Source organism: Oncorhynchus clarkii, chromosome 28 (genome assembly GCF_045791955.1).
Source record: "Oncorhynchus clarkii lewisi isolate Uvic-CL-2024 chromosome 28, UVic_Ocla_1.0, whole genome shotgun sequence".
Lineage (NCBI taxonomy): Eukaryota > Metazoa > Chordata > Actinopteri > Salmoniformes > Salmonidae > Oncorhynchus > Oncorhynchus clarkii.
Window position 1 is genome coordinate 1,577,501 of NC_092174.1, and position 20,700 is coordinate 1,598,200.

At 44.2% G+C, this 20,700-nt stretch overlaps 1 protein-coding gene across 1 annotated transcript in view; it reads left to right on the plus strand.

Annotated features, from left to right (window-relative positions):
- LOC139387144 (ANKH inorganic pyrophosphate transport regulator b) overlaps positions 1 to 20,700 on the plus strand; it is a 100,911-nt gene that overhangs the window by 46,490 nt on the left and 33,721 nt on the right. Inside the window, exons 3-6 of the mRNA XM_071133172.1 lie at positions 4,063 to 4,181; positions 5,728 to 5,811; positions 6,252 to 6,422; positions 11,262 to 11,396. Coding sequence (XP_070989273.1) covers positions 4,063 to 4,181; positions 5,728 to 5,811; positions 6,252 to 6,422; positions 11,262 to 11,396 — 509 coding nt within the window. The remainder of the gene's footprint in view (positions 1 to 4,062; positions 4,182 to 5,727; positions 5,812 to 6,251; positions 6,423 to 11,261; positions 11,397 to 20,700) is intronic.

The following is a 20,700-nucleotide window of genomic DNA, read 5'->3' on the forward strand; positions in this document are numbered from 1 at the left end:
CAAACCCAGATATTGCTGTGCCAATTGTGCGCCTCCTTATGGGACTCCCAATCACGGCCGGATGTGATACAGCCTGGAATCGAACCAGGGACTGTATTGACACCTCTTGCACTGAGATGCAGTGCCTTAGACCACTGCAGGCATAAGCTACGGGCAACAAACACAATGGCAATTTGAGTGCACAGAGATACCGTGACAAGATCCTGAGGCCCATTGACGTGCCATTCATCCACCGCCATCACCTTATGTTTCAGCATAATAATGCACGGCCCCATGGCTCAAGGATCTGTACACAATTCCTGGAAGCTGAAAATGCCCCAGTTCTTCCATGGCCTGCATAATCACCAGAAATTTCCCCCATTGAGCATGTTAGGGATGCTCTGGATCGATGTGTACAACCAGCGTGTTCCAGTTCCCGGCAATATCCAGCAACTTTGTGCAGCCATTGAAGAGGAGTGAGACAAATGCTCCACAGGCCACAATCAACAGCCTGATCAACTCTATGTGAAGGGAATGTGTCTCACTGCATTAGCCAAATGGTTGTCACATCAGATACGGACTGGTTTTCTGAACCACGCCCTTACCTTGCTTTAAAGGTATATGTGCCTAATGAATGTATTTAATTTGACTGATTTCCTCATTTGAACTGTAACTCTGTAAAATCTTTTAAATTGTTGCATGTTGCATTTATATTTTTCTTCACTGTAGCATGGCATTCTATTTGTCTATTTGCACGTCTAACCAGACACTGACATGCACAGCTCTCTGGGTGAGGTTCTGTCTTCAAGTCTCCAGTGGTTGTTGAAGTCCCTTCCATCTATGTAATGTATTACAGGTTATGGACACGTGAAGTCAGGTGGCAGGAGGGGTGGAGTGCATGACAGTCCATCCTGGATATGACAGAGTTTGCCTCAACCCATGGGTCCAGCAGGTAGAGTTCAATAACTACAGCCAGATGAGAGATGCAGGAGGATGGCACTCTTCTCATGCCAGGGTTTCTAAACACTTGTGATGTAGTGTTATTATATAGTAATCACCTTTTGTCCCTTCGGAGGTGTTTGCCAACGCCTGATGGGCATGGCAGCATAGATCAGGCACAGGCCCCTCTCGTCCCAGATACTGGCCACTGACTTACAGATCTGACCAAGCTCCTATAACAGACGGAGGGAGAGAGACTGCCGCCATACAGTCATGGAAGCCAACAGTAAATACACGGTTGAGCATAGCTAATCAGAGATTATGATTCACAGCTAATTCACAAGGGACATGTGCCAGTATGGCACTGATTAGTTGACATTACTCACTCAGGCCCAGGAGTAGAACATCGGCACTGTGGAAGGGGGCACCTCCTTACAACATACAAGACAATATCAACAATGGAGGTTATGATAGGTGAATTCCAGGACAGAGAAGTGATAGTATTTTCACCTTTGACCAGATCAAATATGACCAACCTGATTCAAGTGTCCTCCATTACTCTGAAACAGGACTGGTGTCTGGCCACTGCATCCTTGTCTAGTGATAGGCCATCATTATTTTTGCCCTAGAAAATACACTAATGTTGTTGGAATGTTGTTTTGGGTTAGCTAAAGGCCTCAAATGCTAGGTAGCTAGCTACCACCTAGCTTCCTAATGCTAGCTTCTGTAGCTAGCTTGAAACATTATTGAAAACAACTTGGCTACATTGAACTTCTCGTCAGGTTTGCTTGAATATTTGAGATAGTAAGCTAAGCAGGGATCTTACCTAGCCAGTTCGAGTTTAAACATTATTGGAAACAAGCTGGCTACATGAATCAAACATGTCATCAGGTTTGCTTGATTATTTAAGCTAGCTAGCCAGTTCGAGTTTAAACATTATCGATAGCAAGCTGGCTAACATTGCATCCTATCAAACCTGTCGTCAGGTGTAACATTAGCTATGCAAGTCTTCTTCTCTCTGACACATTACACATTAGGGAGAGGCTATATATTTAGCTAGTTACATCACAGTATCATAGCTTGCCTGTCTCACTAGCATGATCAAATAATGTAGCTAACTAGCTAGCTATAACCAAAACGTACTCATTAACAACACACCAGTCTCAACTTTGCTGGTTGACAGCCCGCAGAAGTAGTAGCTAGCGTCAGATGTAGACTAATCTGTATCTGGCCATCTGCCAAAGATTATTGAACAACTTTATGAATGGCTATTTTTACTCGTATTTACAGAGTGGAATGTGCATTGCACCCCAATACTGCTGCTGTAGACTTGACAACATGGTCCACATGGTTCTGAGCAGGGTGCATTAATACACCGTGTTGTCTGTGGGCAATTGACCATCATAGGTAAAAGTAGGCACGTAAGTAATCCATACCCAACCCCCCACAAAAACTGTGGCGTATCCTTCATTCCGTGACATACAGTGTTGCCAACTACTCAGTAAGGAAAGTAGCTATTGGCTGTCCTAAAAGTCGCTAAATGACATCATCACCTAATATGCGTAATTGGCTTGTGCATGTAATTGTGATGGACGCTGTAGGAGAGAGGAATAACGTCGTGGGAGAGACAAAGAGTGAGTAAAAAACACCCTAAATATGTTTAGAACTACAAATGAACTTTCTTCTGTCATTCTTGTTTTTTTTTATGTCACAATTCCAACCCTCCTCCTTTATCCGGGCTTGGGACCGGCAAAAGTGACCCAAAAGAGACACTGGCAGAGTTACTTAGTTTCTTATTTAATTTTCTTGTTTTTTACATTTACATCCCGCCCTGGCGGGATCAGCCAGCGACGGCTTCCCGCATGCGCGATTCATTTGCAGTCTGGACGAGGAGGGGGGAACATCTCCTGTGTGAGGAGTAGGACACCTTTGAGTGCTTTGGGACGGGGTAGGGCCCATGGCAGCACTCGCTGCTCGTTGAGAAGAGTAAGAAAGATACGTGCTTTCACGTCGGTCCCCAAAAGTCTTCAATAACACCAGAAAAAGTCGTTAGATTTATTGCTCGTCGTTTACTAGAAGGGTCTGAATACTCGCTAAATATAGCGACAAAGGCACTAAGTTGGCAACACTGGACATACCCATATTTCTAATTATCTCAGTTTGGACGAAAATGACTTTATGACTCAAATGATCCTATTTACACCATGTAGTCAATTCTGACACTAGAATAAATGTTTCTGACTCATATTGATGCCACAAATATTTATGTTCTGCATTTCAAGAACAGTGGGAAAGTGGAGGGGGTGGTAGCAGAAAGAAGGCAACAGACAGGAAACTGGCACAGGCAGGGCTCAAACTGCCGTGGCCAAGGGTGTAGCCTATACTGGAAGTGGTTCAGTCTGCAGTGCTGCCACTATACCAGACTCTTGTAAAACATACACCTATATCTGACATAACTACAGACTCAAGAAAGTAAAGCCCTTAAAATAAACCAAATTATCTTAACTCTTGTGAACAAATAGATATAAGTGATTGTTTTCTCAAAATAGCTGTCATTGTAGGTTGATAAAGTGGGCAGAATAGTGCCTTGAGTTGCATGATTTGGCCTTTTGCCTCTTAGTCATACTCACAAGAACTGACTGGACAGAAAGTGTGTTATATGCAGGGTCACTTATAGTAAGGATTTTCACATTTTCTCTTAATCATTCAACAGCGGTGCCCTGCTTTGCGGAATTGACAACGATTCAAGTTAAAAACAAGTTTTTAACCATGGTCCTTGTATATCATTTAAAGTGCTAGATCTCAGTTTGAAGTGCTGTGTATCATTATTACCAGCCTGTTCTGCGGAAATACAGTAAAGCACATAACCATAGAATGCCCAATTCCCTTACACCAAGCAAACTGTTACTTGAGTCATTATGGTTCCATATAGAACCATGACCCTTCCCTAAGAAACCCTCTTTTCTTAGTGTATATCTGCAACGCTCACTCTGCTGCACATTCCTGAGGAACCTGTTTTCAGCTGACTGCAAACCATTCCTGGGGAACCTTTTTATTCCCCTAGTGACGATAAATCATTGGTCTGTTAATGACTGAAGCCCCTGAAGTGCTCTGACATTTATCTCCATTTCCTTGTCCCATTAGCCTACACAGAATTGGGCTACTACATCATCAATAAGCTTCATCATGTGGACGATTCTGTCGGAAACAAGACCAGGCGGGCTTTCCTCTACTTGGCAGTGTTCCCGCTACTCGATGCCATGGTGAGTTGCGGCCTGCTGCCCGCTGGATTCTAGTTCCCTTTTAGCTTGGGAAATGCTTGACAGAGAGGCGGTGTTCTGACATTATGACCTATTACTCAGAATGCTCTGGGGTTTCCCCGAAGTACAGATCTAGGAACACCTTTCCTTCTCCCAATCCTAATCTTAATCATTAGTGGGTGAAATGCTAAACGGACCCAAGATCAGCGCCCAGGGGCAACTTCACCCTACTAGTTTAGTCTCTGGCTTGGGAAGTGCTTGACAGAGGTGGTGTTTTGTTTGACATTCCGACCTATCGCTGAGAACGTGCTACGTAGATAAAATATACAATATATCTTAAAACCACTTCAGCTTTTAATTAGCATATCTGTGTTACATTGTATAGGGTATCTAACAGCAGTGTTGGTGTAGGTCTACGTTTACTGTTATCTCCTATTTTTCCCAGTAGTATTAGTTATTTACTAAAAGTGTGAGTATATTTCTGTTTTTCTTTAACCCTGGATGAAGTGTTCTGGTTTGTGTGCTACCCTGTAAAAAAAAAAAAATATTGTAAATGTCACAGTATTACTGTTTAATCAAAAGTACATACTGAATACAGTAGATTACATAAATTATATTGCATTGTGGAAAAAATGCTACGTGAAACACAGTAACAGTTTACTTACTGTATTTGTGAATATTCAAAATAGAATGCCACACTTAAAGAACACAGGCAACAAAATCAAAGCACATCCTCTGAAGCAAGAGAGAAAATGTTTTTGCAAATTGGTTAATTTGTTTGTGTTTTGTTATTTATATGCATTGCTTTGTTTGTGGCTGTGCTGTTTTATATTATAGAAAAAATATAGTCAGAAAGGCACAATACAAATAAATAAATAAAGGTTCCATTGTTAAAGGCCCACTCAGTGTTTTATATACACTGAGTGTACAGAACATTAGGAACACCTTTTACTGTAAGAGCTGTTTGGAAAAAACGCCTGAAATTTCAGCCTGTTTTTGTGGGATGGAGTTTTGGCCTGCCTGGTGACATCACCACTCCCAGGCAGTCCTAATTCCTTGAGAAATTGCTAATTTTAATGGAAAACAATCACAGTAAGGTACTTAATTGTTACCCAGAAATGATTCGATATTGCGATTAAAAACAGCTGCATTGGACCATTGAAGGTAAACCAAGCACACACACAAAATAGGAGCTACATGTAAAACGCAGGCCCTTTGTGGAAATGAGCCTAAATTCGCCTAAATTCAAACAGCCCCTATGTTTTGAGTGTTTTTAGCTGACTAGAAATTGAGTAATTCTTTAAGCAAGCAAGCGCATTATGATGAGCCAGTTTGAAAAGAGTCTAGTTGTCTTGCATTGTTGGTGGACCACTTAGTGAATATCGGGTCCTACAGCTTATTCGTTGACTACTTGTTGTAATTAATACAATGTTTGTCATTGTTGTTACAATTAATTTGATGCATTATTATATACTGTATCTGTCCCTATTGAAATAGATAACGATGAATAATAAAAAATGATCCATGGTCTGTTTGTCCTCTGTTTCAGGCCTGGACACATGCCGGTATTCTACTGAAGCACAAACACAGCCTATTAGTGGGCTGTGCCTCCGTCTCTGATGTCATAGCTCAGGTAAGAATCAGTTATCAATGGGTCTATTCATGAATTGCATTTAATATACATATTGTCATAGTGATTCAGGAGGGTGCAAAGCAGAGTATAGGGAGAAGTATGGGTATTAGTTAATTTTGTACCGCATTGTGTAATCTAGTAGTATTTGTTTTTACTATTTGCATTTGCTTGACTCTGTGTGCCTCAAGTATAAAAATCCTTATTTTATCATTGCAACTTAAAATTAAGGACTTATATTAGCAGATCCTTCTACTTGAGATGGCTTAGAGAAGTTGTACAGTGATCAAAAGTGAATGTGTCATTCTGATTCTCTGGTTAGGACATGTCAACATGTCTGCCTTTCTCTTTGTCTTCCTCTTAAAACCACACCAACATTTTATCTGCCTCTTCTTTCTGCACTTCCTGCCATCCTCTCTCTCGCTATCCATCTTTCCCTCCAGATTGTCTTTGTGGCCATCTTGCTTCACAGTCATTTGGAGTGTCTGGAGCCTATGTTGATCCCCATCTTGTCCCTCTACATGGGGGCCCTGGTGCGCTTCACTATTGTAGGACTGGGCTACTACCGCAACATCCACGACAACATCCCAGAGTCCAGCGGGCCTGAAGTGGGGGTAGGTTATCTCAGGTCAGATGGGGTCAGGAGATTAACTTTATTTCTACAGTGGTCTGTTGGGATGTTAGAAATACTTTGTGTAGAACATATGATTATCCTTTATGTAGAATTGTGTCAACTCTATGTATTACATTTCAATCTAAAACATTCTGAACATTTCACCTCACTGAACATACCCCAGGTGTCAAAGTTAACAGTGTATAGCTTCTATATAAATTAACTACCTGAGGATGCATGATCTGTTAAAAATCTTTACGGTAAGTCAATGTGACTTACCGTAAAGATTTTTAACAGATCATGCATCCTCAGGTAGTTAATTTATATAGAAGCTCTACACTGTTAACTTTGTGCATGCAATGTGCATGTCAATGCTCTATGGGTGTGATTGAAGGCAGTTGATATGCTCGTCTGAAGAAGAGGACCAAAGCGTGGTACGTGTTCAAACTGAACACTGAACCAAATAACAAAGTGGAACAAAACAACTACCCACAAAACACAGGTGGGAAAAGCTGCCTAAGTATGATTCTCAATCAGAGACAACGATAGACAGCTGCCTCTGATTGAGAACCACACCCGGCCAAAAACACAGAAATAGAAAACATAGAAATAAAGAAACCCCCCCCCAAAGGTGCGTACTCCGGCCGCAAAACCTCGTTGAGGGCCCCGGACTGGGCACCCTCGTTGCGGGCCCTGGAGACCGTCACTGGAGGCTCCGGACCGGACTGGAGGCCATCACTGGAGGCTTTGTGCCATGGATCATCACTGGAGGCTTTGTGCCATGGATCATCACTGGAGGCTTTGTGCCATGGATCATCACTGGAGGCTTTGTGCCATGGATCATCACTGGAGGCTTTGTGCCATGGATCATCACTGGAGGCTTTGTGCCATGGATCATCACTGGAGGCTTTGTGCCATGGATCATCACTGGAGGCTTTGTGCCATGGATCATCACTGGAGGCTTTGTGCCATGGATCATCACTGGAGGCTTCTTGCCATGGATCATCACTGGAGGCTTCTTGCCATGGATCATCACTGGAGGCTTCTTGCCATGGATCATAACTGGAGGGAGGAGACATATGGGCAGTCTGGTACGTGGAGCTGCCACAGGGCTCACCAGGCTGGGGAGACATACAAGAGGATTAATTTTGGGTGCAGAAACAGGACTCGCCAGGCCGGAGGGACATACAGGAGGCCCTGTCCTTGGCAGAGACACCGGATACACTGGGCCATGGAGGCACACTGGAGGTCTCGAGCTAAGAGCCTGCACAACCCGTCCTGGCTGGATGGTGACTTTGGCCTGGCACGTGCAGGCACAGGACGCACTGGGCTGTGCAGACGCACTGGAGACACAGTGCGCAGAGCCGGCGCAGGATATCCTGGGCCGTAGAGACGTACTGGAGGTCTGGAGAGCAGGGCAGGCACAATCCCTCCTGGCTGGATGCTCACCAGGGGAGCTGGGATGTAGCGCACCTGGCTAAGAACGCGTATAACCCGGTGCACCGCATAACCCGGTGCCTGACCAGTACGACGCCCGCCATGGTAAGCACAGGGAGTTGGCTCAGGTCTCCAACCTGGCTCAGCCAATCTCCCTGTGTGCCTCCCCCCCAAAAAAAATTTGGGAGTGGCCTCCCGGTCTTTAGTGCCAGCCTTGTCCCCGTGTAATCCTTGGCCCAGCTGCCTCCGCCTTCCTTGCTGCTTCGAGCTGCTCCCATTGCAGGCGATCTTTGCCGTCCAGGATGTCCTCCCATGTCCAGTCCTCCTTACCACGCTGCTTGGTCCTTTGATGGTGGGTAGTTCTGTAATGCTCGTCTGAAGAAGAGGACCAAAGCACAGCGTTGTACGTGTTCATGATTATTTATTCAAACTGAACACTGAAACAAAATAACAGTGGAACAAAACAAAACAGTTCTGTCTGGTGAAACACAAAACAGCTACCCACAAAACACAAGTGGGAAAAAGCTGCCTAAGTATGATTCTCAATCAGAGACAACGATAGACAGCTGCCTTTGAGAACCACACCCGGCCAAACACACAGAAATAGAAATAAAGAAACTAGAATGCCCACCCTAGTCACACCCTGGCCTAACCAAAATAGAGAATAAAGGGATCTGGCCAGGGCGTGACAGCAGTGACACATTATAAACAGCGGGTCATTCAGTTCATTGACTGTTGGTTCATCAGTGATATAATTAGTAGAATATCCAATTAATTTCAATATGACTTTTATAATCCCCAAGGTAAATTAAAATGGAAGGATAGAATAGAATAGTAAAAAATGCCATCCTGCTCCTCTCGTCACTACTTAACTTCCCGTCACAGTCCATTCAGTTTCCCTTAAGTCTCGTTAGTTTGGCTGCTCATCCTACCTTAATTATCCCTCACCCATCATAGCCCTGCCATTCCCAACCAATCAGAGCGCTTGGAAATGCGCATCTGGACACTGCACCCACTCAGGTCAGAGTGTTATCATCGTCCGAAGGGAGAATACGCATGTTTCTGAGGACTTTTTATTGTCGACAGTAACACAAATGTCTGAATGATGTGTGTGTGTGTATCTAAAAAACACAATAAGATTCCAAGTCATTCGGATTACCAAAATCATATAAATATCTTCAAAGGAAACAGCTCCGAGGGCCCTCATATCCTTCCTTTAGGTTGTCTTGTTGTTGGTAATCAAGCCTACTACTGTTGTGTTGTCTGCAAACTTGATGATTGAGTTGAAGCTGTGTATGGCCAGGCAGTCATGGGTGAACATGGTGTACAGGAGGGAGCTGAGCACACATCCTTGTGGGGCCCCAGTGTTGAGGATCAGCGAAGTTTGGGGCGGCCCGTCAAGAAGTCCTGGACCCAATTGCACAGGGCGGGGTTGAGACCCAGAGCATCGAGCTTGATGATGAGCTTGGAGGGTACTATGGTGTTGTATGCTGAGCTATAGTCATTGAACAGCATTCTTATATAGATATTCCTCTTGTCCAGATGGGATAGGGCAGTGTGCAGTGTTATGGCGATTGTATCGTCTGTGGACCTATTGGGGCAGTAAGCAAGTTGAAGTGGGTCTAGGGTGACAGGTAAGGTGGGGGTGATATGATCCTTGACTAGTCTCTCAAAGCACTTCATGATGACAGAAGTGAGTGCTACGGGGCGATAAGTCATTTAGTTCAGTTACCTTTGCCTTGGGTACAGGAACAATGATGGCCATCTTGAAGCATGTCCCCGCCACACTGGCAACACTTTAAGGGGCTTTGCACTAATAATGGCGCTGACTAGGGATACGTTCCCACTGTTCTGTTCTTAGTGCCAGTCTGCATGTTCAAACTAAAACAATGTAACTAACAATGGCATCTTTATGCTTTTGTTAATAAAATAATGATAAAAATACTCAATGTTTATTTAGTTATGGATCCATAACGAATTACTATGGGAATAAATATCACTGAATTACAGAAATATCCTCCATATGTAATTATTGGCGGAGAGTCACGTCATATTTTTCGATATACTGTAGGCGACATGAGTCTCACTAGTGTTGAGTAATGTGATGTTAAAAGTGGTGTAGGTTTTATTTATTTAAAGAGCATAAGTTATAAGCAATAGCCTACAACTATTGTAGCACCATTTCGCTCTGCTCTGAGACAAGCATGGGGACTGGTCTTGATAAATCAATGAGATTCACTGAATTTCCGTTTGGGTATTGATTAGACTAGAATTAGAAAATTGGGGGTGCAGAAATGTTATGCTCTTAGTGTAACCTTTATTTAACTAGGCAAGTCATGTAAGAACACATTCTTATTTACAAGGACAGCCTAACCCAGAGTTTTTTTTCTTTTTTTTCTTGGAATAGAAACCCCATAATGTTAAGCAACATTTCTTTAAATCAGTCCCATATACTATGTTCTTACAAAAACAGGTTTTAAATGATCTAGTATTGCCACTATAGAAGGCTATCAAATGCTTCTCAAAGATGCCCTGTGGTGGTCAAACTAGCACTAACTAGCATTAATGGTACCAGTGGTTCACACTTAAATAATGTGCCATAGAATTCTGCGGCACCATGCAAGCTGCGCCGCAGTACGCTGCAACTTTTAAAGGACGAACCACTGTACTTCTCTTGTCTAAGCTGTTGAATTGCGACTCCACTTTGTCTCTATACTGACATTACATTATCACGTAATATACTTGGAAGTGGTGGGTGGTGTGCCCACCTCCGAAGTCTGACCAGAAGACCACTCTGTCTACCTCTTCTCCGGCGGCGTTGTTTTTTGGTCAGCCTCTGGAATGAGTTAAAATGCCCTGGGTGGTTCTGACAAAGGATCTGCTTCGGGAAAGTCATACTGGTTGTAGTGCTGGTCAGTTGACGCCGCTCTGATATCCAATAGTTATTCCCGGCTGTGTGTAATATCACTTAAGATTTTCTGGGCTAACAATGTAAGAAATAATACATACAAAAACGAATTGCTGCAAAGTTTCCTAAAGACTAGAAGTGAGGCAGCGCTCTCTGTCGGCACGATCTTAAACAACAATAGATACTGTATACTTGTTAGATAGTACTGCACTGTTGGAGCTAGAAACACAAGCATTTTGTTACACCTGCAATAACATCTGCTTAATACAGGTATGTGACAAATATAATTGAGTGATTTGATTTGAGGGTACCAGTAACGTGGCAATATGCACAGGGTTCCATGAGATAGAACTTTAGTTACAATATAATATGACTTAATATTCCACCATATGATGGAACTTTAGTTACAATGGAATTACTTTATTGCACAGCTGCATTTGGGAATGCTCATCACTTTCTCCCATGCCTCCCTCCCTCTTTCCCCATCGGCCGCAGGGTGACGCTACCATCAAGAAGATGCTGAGTTTCTGGTGGCCCCTGGCCCTGATCCTGGCCATGCAGAGAATCAGCAGGCCTATCGTCAACCTCTTTGTCTCCCGGGACCTCAAGGGAAGCTCGGCTGCCACCGAGGCAAGTGTCCTACCGACCTCATATGAGGATTTTAAGCACACAAAACACTTTTCCAGTCTAGCAAGAAGGTGATATTCTGAACAATGTAGTAGTGTCCCCCCACCCCAGAATGCTTTTGGTTTTGATATGGTCCAGTACATAATCCATATACAAATATCATAGTGAATTCATGATGTGAATGAACAAGTATTTTCATACTTTGTCATATTTCTATATATAGTTACTATCAGTTTTATGACAATTTACCCAAAATATTTCAACTACTTTATTACTTTACCCAAAATATTATGACATTAGTGATCGTCAAAATGTGTGAAATTTGCAAACGTCTAAATCAACATTTTGGCCATTTCTAATTGTTTTGGTCAGATGTGGGAGGACCATTTTGGTTTGTCCGTGATGTGCACACTGATGAACTTAACTCTCCACTGCTGTCCCATCGATGTGGATAGAGGGGTGCTCCTGAAGACCACGATCATCTCCTTTGTTTTGTTGACGTTGAGTGAGAGGTTGTTTTCCTGACACCGCACTCCGAGGGCCCTCACCTCCCTGTAGGCTGTCTCGTTGTTGTTGGTAAACAAGCCTGCTAATGTTGTGTCATCTGTAAACTTGATGATTGAGTTGGTGGCGTGCATGGCCACGCAGTCATGGGTGAACAGGGAGTACAGGAGGGGGCTGAGCATGCACGCTTGTGGGGCCCCAGTGTTGAGGATCAGCGAAGTGGGCGGCCTGTCAGGAAGTCAGGAAGTCCTGGACCCAATTGCACAGGACGGGATTAAGACCCAGGGCCTCAAGATTAATGATGATTTTGGAGGGTAATATGGTGTTGAATGCTGAGCTATAGTCAATGAACAGCATTCTTAAATAGGTTTTCGTCTTGGGGTGGGGCTAATAGTAAAACGTTTTTAAAAAGTTACTTCCGCACAAAATTACATCTTTACTTATTTTAGGCTTTGTGTAGGTCAAGTTCTTTATCGTACAGCTATAAAAGTTACAGTATATATAGAACCGCCTGCTCAATAGGAATCCAGCAATGTCTGTGTCGCAGGCTGCTTTTCTATGGTCCGCCCCTTTGACGTGGCAAAGAGATGAAAAAATGGATTGTAATGACACAGCCAGCCACTGGTTGGAGCCAGAGACACATTGTTTTGTGTTCTGACTTATAAAAGGGTGGGAAATCAATAAAATAAGTAATGTAAGCATTATTAGTAATTACCTATAAATCTAGTGTTCCTAAAAGGTTAAAAGCATATGATTGGTGTTTGCAGGAGTGAATTTCTAACATTGTTAAGTCCATGTGAGAAAGTTTGCAAGGGTGGAGAATTGGCATGCAACCAAACAAAGCTAATTCCAAACACCCTATCCCCTTACCCAGACTCGTAATTGAGTTTAGGTGTATCCTGTTGCCACTGATCATCCTTGACATGTTTCTACAACTTGATTGGAGTCCACCTGTGGTAAATTCAATTGATTGGACATGATTTGGAAAGGCACACACCAGTCTATGTAAGGTCCCACAGTTGACATTTTGTCAGAGCAAAAACAAAACCATGAGGTCAATTGCCCTTAGAGTTACGAGACAGGATTGTGTCAAGTCACAGATGTGGGGAAGAGTACCAAAACATTTCTGCAGCACTGAAGGTCCACAAAGAACACAGTGGCCTCCATCATTCTTAAATGGCTAAACTGAGCAATCGGGGGAGAAGGGCCTTGGTCAGGCAGATGACCAAGAACCTGATGGTCACTCTGACAGAGCTACAGGGTTTCTCTGTGGAGATGGGAGAACGTTCCAGAAGGACAACCATCTCTGCAGCACTCCACCCATCAGGTGGAAGCCACTCCTCAGTAAAAGGCACATGACAGCCCGCTTGGAGTTTGCCAAAAGGCACCTAAAGGACTCTCAGACCATGAGAAACAAGATTATCTGTTCTGATGAAACCAGGATTGAACTCTTTGACCTGAATGCCACGTCTGGAGGAAACCTGACACCATCCCTACGGTGAAGCATGGTGGTGGCAGCATCATGCTGTGGGGATGATTTTAAGCTTCAGGGACTGGGAGACTAGTCAGGATCAATGGGAAGATGAAGGGAGCAAAGTACATAGAGATCCTTGATGAAAACATTCTCCAGAGCTTGTACTAAGGACCTAAGACTAGGGCGATTGTTCACCTTCCAACAGGACAACAACCCAAATCACACAGCCAACACGACGCAGGATTCGTTTCGGGACAAGGTGCTGAATGTCCTTGAGTGGCCCAGCCAGAGCCCAGACTTCCCCGATTGAACATCCCCGAGAGACCTGAAAATAGCTATGCTGCAACACTCCCATTCAACCTGACAAAGCTTGAGAGGATCTGCAGAGAAGAATGGGAAAAACTCCCCATGTGCAGGTGTGCCAAGCTTGTAGCGCCATACCCAAGAAGACTCAATGCTGTAATCGCTGCCAAAGATGCTTCAATAGAGTACTGAGTAAAGTGTCTGAATACTTATGTAATATTTCAGATTTTCCAAAAACCTGTTTTTGCTTTGCCATTATGAGGTATCGTGTGTAGATTGATGAAGGGGAAAACTATTTAATTCATTTTAGAATAAGGCTGTAACCGAACAAAATGTGAAAATTCAAGGGGTCTGAATACTTCCCGAAAAAGGAAATATATATATATATATATATATATAACATATATATATTTACCCAAAAATATATGGGTGATTGGAAATGACACAGACAGTTACACTGATGGAAGCTTCAATATAAACTCAGCAAAAAAAGAAACATCCTCTCATTGTCAACTGTGTTTATTTTCAGCAAACTTAACAAATATTTGTATGAACATAACAAGATTCAATAACTGAGACAAACTGAACAAGTTCCACGGACATGTGACTAACAGAAATTGAATAAAAGTAACAGTTAGTATCTGGTTTGGCCACCAGCTGTATTAAGTACTGCAGTGCATTTCCTCCTCATGGACCGCACCAGATTTGCCAGTTCTTGCTGTGAGATGTTACCCCACTCTTCCACCATGGCACCTGCAAGTTTCTGGACATTTCTGGGGGATGGCCCTATCCCCTCACCCTCCGATCCAACAGGTCCAAGACGTTCTCAATGGGATTGAAGTCCGTGCTCTTCGCTGGCCATGGCAGAACACTGACATTCCTATCTTGCAGGAAATCATGCACAGATCGAGCAGTATGGCTGGTGGCATTGTCATGCTGGAGGGTCAGGTCAGGAGAAGCCTGCAAGAAGGGTACCACATGAGGGAGGAGGATGTCTTCCCTGTTACGCACAGCGTTGAGATTGCCTGCAATGACAACAAGCTCAGTCCGATGATGCTATGACACACCGCCCCAGACCATGATGGACCCTCCACCTCCAAATCAACCCTGCTCCAGAGTACAAGCCTCGGTGTAACGCTCATTCCTTCGACGATAAGCTTGAATCCGACCATCGCCCCTGGTGAAACAAAACCGCGACTCGTCAGTGAAGACCACTGTGAAGAGCCAGTCCTGTCTGGTCCAGCGATGGTGGGTTTGTGCACATAGGCAATGTTGTTGCCTATGATGTCTGGTGAGGACCTGCCAGTCCAGCCACTCTCAGCCTATTGCTGACAGTCCAAGCACTAATAGAGGGATTGTGCGTTCCTGGTGTAACTCGGGCAGTTGTTGTTTCTATCCTGTACCTGTCCCGCAGGTGTGCTGTTCAGATGTACCGATCCTGTGCAGGTGTTGTTACACGTGGTCTGCCACTGTGAGAACGATCAGCTGTCCGTCTTGTCTCCCTGTAGTGCTGTCTTAGGCGTCTCACAGTACGAACATTGCAATTTATTGTCCTGGCCACATCTGCAGTCCTCATGCCTCCTTGCAGCGTGCCTAAGGCATGTTCACGCAGATGAGCAGGGACCCTGGGCATCTTTCTTTTTGTGTTTTTCAGAGTTAGTAGAAAGGCCTCTTTAGTGTCCTAACTGTGACCTTAATTGCCTACCATCTGTAAGCTGTTAGTGTCTTAACGACCTTTCTACAGGTGCATGTTCATTAATTGTTTATGGTTCATTGAACAAGCATGTTCACACAACTTATTGTGGGAGCTTGTGGAAGGTTACACTAAACGTTTGACCCAAGTTAAACAATTTAAAGGCAATGCTACCAAATACAAATTGTGTGTATGTTGTGGCAGACCAAGGGGTTGGGTCAAGACGTTTACACAGATCAGACACGGACAGAGTATGATTAGCTCAGTTTCGAGGGTGTTTATTTAAATAATAAATCAAAAAGATAAAGGATAGGTCTCCCCCATGAGACCCTCTCCGGGATACCGTCTTCTGGGCTCCGGGTCTTACTGTATCCTGTATCCTGCACAAAAACTGAACTCCCCCTCATGACTATGCCAACGTTCCCAACTGTACAGGAGACCTTTCTTCCCCCCCACTCCCCTTGTGTGCTGCCGTTCTGGCAGCTTTATGGGCCTTGCACAGCTGGTGAGCAATCAGCCCTTGATTACTCCCAATCAGCCCCATTTAGTCCTGGCCTGGAGAGCCCGTCGATACCTGGCACTTCCAGCAGATGGAGCCATGATGTATACTCCGTCTGTCACCAGGCCTCGGCGAGTACCCCCCTGGTGGCTGACCTGCTGTACCCCAAAATGTAAACTTCTGACCCACTGGGAATGTGATGAAATAAAATAAATAAATTAAAGCTGAAATAAATAATTCTCTGACATTCCTGACATTTCACATTCTTGAAATAAACTGTTGATCCTAACTTTTTACTAGGATTAAATGTCAGGAATTGTGAAAAACTGAGTTTAAATGTATTTGGCTAAGGTGTATGCAATCTTCTGACTTCAGCTGTGTATGTACAGTTGTGGCCAAAAGTTGAGAATGACACAAATATGAATTTCCACAAGGTTTGCTGCTTTGGTGTCTTTAGATATTTTTGTACTGAAGTATAATTACAAGCATTTCATAAGTGTCAGGCTTTTATTTACAATTACATGAAGTTGATGCAAAGAGTCAATATTTGCAGTTTTGACCCTTCTTTTTCAAGACCTCTGCAATCCACCCAGGCATGCTGTAAATTAACTTCTGGGCCACATCCTGACTGATGGCAGCCCATTCTTGCATAATCAATGCTTGGAGTTTGTGTATTTTTGTTTGTCCACCCGCCTCTTGAGGATTGACCACAAGTTCTCAATGGGATTAAGGTCTGGGGCGTTCCCTGGCCATGGACCCAAAATATTGATGGTTTGTTCCCCGGACCACTTAGTTATCACTTTTGCTTTATGGCAAGGTGCTCCATCATGCTGGAAAGGGCATTGTTCGTCACCAAACTGTTCCTGGATGGTTGGGAGAAGTTGCACTCGGAGGATGTGTTGGTACCATTCTTTATTCATGCCTGTGTTCCTAAGGCAAAATTGTGAGTGAGCAACTCCCTTTGCTGAGAAGCAACCCCACACATGAATGGTCTCAGGATGCTTTACTGTTTGCATGACACAGGACTGATGGTAACGCTCACCTTGTCTTCTTCGGACAAGCTTTTTTCCCGGATGACCCAAACAATCGGAAAGGGGATTCATCAGAGAAAATGACTTTACTCCAGTCCTCAGCAGTCTAATCCCTGTACCTTTTGCAGAATATCAGTCTGTCCCTGACGTTTTTCCTGGAGAGAAGTGGCTTCTTTGCTGCCCTTCTTGACACCAGGCCATCTTCCAAAAGTCTTCGCCTCACTGTGCGTGCAGATGCACTGACACCTGCCTGCTGCCATTCCTGAGCAAGCTCTGTACCCCGATCCCGCAGCTGAATCAACTTTAGGAGACGGTCCTGGCGCTTGCTGGACTTTCTTGGGCGCCCTGAAGCCTTCTTCACAACAATTGAACCGCTCTCCTTGAAGTTCTTGATGATCCGATAAATGGTGGATTTAGGTGCAATCTTACTGGCAGCAATATCCTTTCCTGTGAAGCCCTTTTTATGCAAAGCAATGATGACGGCACGTGTTTCCTTGCAGGTAACCACGGTTGACAGAGGAAGAACAATGACCCTCCTTTTGAAACTTCCAGTCTGTTATTCGAACTCAATCAGCATGACAGAGTGATCTCCAGCGTTGTCCTCGTCAACACTCACACCTGTGTTAACCAGAGAATCACTGACAGGATGTCAGTTTCAGTGGAAATGTTTTTGGGGGATTCAGTTCATTTGCATGGCAAAGAGGGACTTTGCAGTTCATCTGATCACTCTTCATAACATTCTGGAATATATGCAAATTGCCATCATACAAATTGAGGCAGCAGACTTTGAAAATTAATATTTGTGTCATTCTCAAAACTTTTGGCCACGACTGTATATCTACACAAGTTTTAGAACACCTACTCCAAGGTTTTCTTTATTTTCTACATTGTAGAGTAATAGTGAAGACATCAAAACTATGAAATAACACACATGGAATCATGCAGTAACTGTATGGACCGACGCGGATGTCGAGAAGCACGTACGGGGAGTCAAACATTTAATCGGAACAGACTTGGAACAAGACAGGAACATCGTCGGCACACGGGTAAACAAGAACATATGACAGTCAATGCTGATGTTGGGAACAGAGCAGGGTAAGTCCAATAATCACCAGGACTCACCTGATTGAGTCCAGGTGAGTCCAATAATCGCTGATGCACGTGACTGGGGACGGCAGTTGTGCGTAATGCTGGGGAGCCCTCGAGCGCCAGGGGGGAAGAGCTGGAGTAGGCATGACAGTAACCCAAAAAGTGTTAAGCAAATCAAAATATATTTTGTATTTGAGATTCTACAAATAGCCACCCTTTGCCTTGTTGACAGCTTTGCACACTTTTGGAATTTTATCAACCAGCTTCACCTGGAATGCTTTTCCAACAGTCTTGAAGGAGTTCCCACATATGCTGAGCACTTGTTGGCTGCTTTTCCTTCACTCTGCAGTCCAACTCATCCCAAACCATTTCAATTTAGTTGAGGCCAGGGGATTGTGGAGGCCAGGTCATCTGATGCAGCACTCCATCACTCACCTTCTTGGTAAAATAGCCCTTACACAGCCTGGAGGTGTGTTGGGTCATTTTCCTGTTGAAAAACAAATGATAGTTCCACTAAGTGCAAACCAGATGAGATGGCGTATCGCTGCAGAGTGCTGTGGTAGCCATGCTTGTTAAGTTGGCCTCGAATTCTAAATAAATCACAGACAGTGTCACCAGCAAAGCATCCCCATACCATTACACCTCCTCCTCCATGCTTTACGGTGGGAACCACACATGCGGAGATCATCCATTCACCCACACCGCGTCTCACAAAGACATAGCGGTTGGAACCAAAAATCTCCAATTTGGTCTTCAGACCAAAGGACAAATTTCCACCGGTCTAATGTAAATGCTTGTGTTTCTTGGCCCAAGCAAGTCTCTTCTTATTATTGGTGTCCTTTAGTAATGTTTTTTGTTGCAGCAATTCAACCCTGAAGCCCTGATTTCACACAGTATCCTATGAACAGTTGATGTTGATGTGTCTGTTACTTGAACTCTGTGAAGCAATTATTTGAGCTGCAATTTCTGAGGCTGATAACTCGAATTAACTTATCCTCTGCAGCAAAGGTAACTCTGGGTTTTCTTTTCCTGTGGCGGTCCTCATGAGAGACAGTTTCATCATAGCGCTTGATGGTTTTTGCGATTCCACTTGAAGAAACTTTCAAAGTTCTTGAAATGTTCTGTATTAACTGACCTTCATGTCTTAAAGTAATGATGGACTGTTGTTTCTCTTTCCTTATTTGAGCTGTTCTTGCAATAATATGGACTTGGTCTTTTACCAAAATTTAGCTATCTTCTGTATACCCCCTACCTTGTCACAACACAACTGATTTGCTCAAATGCATTAAGAAGGAAAGAAATTCCATAAATTAACAAGGCACACCTGTTAATTGAAATGCATTCCTGGTGACTACCCCAGGAAGATGGTTGAGAGAATGCCAAGTGTGTGCAAAGCTGTCATCAAGGCAAAGGGTGGCTATTTGAATCTCAAATATACACTGCTCAAAAAAATAAATGGAACACTAAAATAACACATCCTAGATCTGAATGAATTAAATATTCTTATTAAATACTTGTTTCTTTACATAGTTGAATGTGCTGACAACAAAATCATACAAACATTATCAATGGAAATCAAATTTATCAACCCATGAAGGTCTGGATTTGGAGTCACACTCAAAATTAAAGTGGAAAACCACACTACAGGCTGATCCAACTTTGATGTAATGTCCTTAAAACAAGTCAAAATGAGGCTCAGTAGTGTGTGTGTGTGGCCTCCACATGCCTGTATGACCTCCCTACAACGCCTGGGCATGCTCCTGATGAGGTGGCGATGGTCTCCTGAGGGATCTCCTCCCAGACCTGGACTAATCCGCCAACTCCTGGACAGTCTGTGGTGCAACATGGCGTTGGTGGATGGAGCAAGACATGATGTCTTAGATGTGCTCAATTGGATTCAGGTCTGGGGAACGGACGGGCCAGTCCATAGCATCAATGCCTTCCTCTTGCAGGAACTGCTGACACACTCCAGCCACATGAGGTCTAGCATTGTCTTGCATTAGGAAGAACACAGGGATAACCGCACCAGCATATGGTCTCACAAGGGGTCTGAGGATCTCATCTCGGTACCTAATGGCAGTCAGGCTACCTCTGGCGAGCACATGGAGGGCTGTGCGGCCCCCCAAAGAAATGCCAACCCCACCATGACTGACCCACCGCCAAACCGGTCATGCTGGAGGATGTTGCAGGCAGCAGAACGTTCTCCACAGCGTCTCCAGACTCTGTGCTCAGTGTGAACCTGCTTTCATCTGTGAAGAGCACAGGGCGCCAGTGGCGAATTTGCCAATCTTGGTGTTCTCTGGCAAATGCCAAGCATCCTGCACGGTGTTGGGCTGTAAGCACAACCCCCACCTGTGGACGTTGGGCCCTCATACCACCCTCATGGAGTCTGTTTCTGACCGTTTGAGCAGACACATGCACATTTGTGGCCTCCTGGAGGTCATTTTGCATGGCTCTGGCAGTGCTCCTCCTTGCACAAAGGTGGAGGTAGCGGTCCTGCTGCTGGGTTGTTGCCCTCCTACGGCCTCCTCCACGTCTCCTGATGTACTGGTCTGTCTCCTGGTAGCGCCTCCACGCTCTGGACACTACGCTGACAGACACAGCAAACCTTCTTGCCACAGCTCGCATTGATGCGCCATCCTGGATGAGCTGCACTACCTTAGCCACTTGTGTGGGTTGTAGACTCCGTCTCATGCTACCACTAGAGTGAAAGC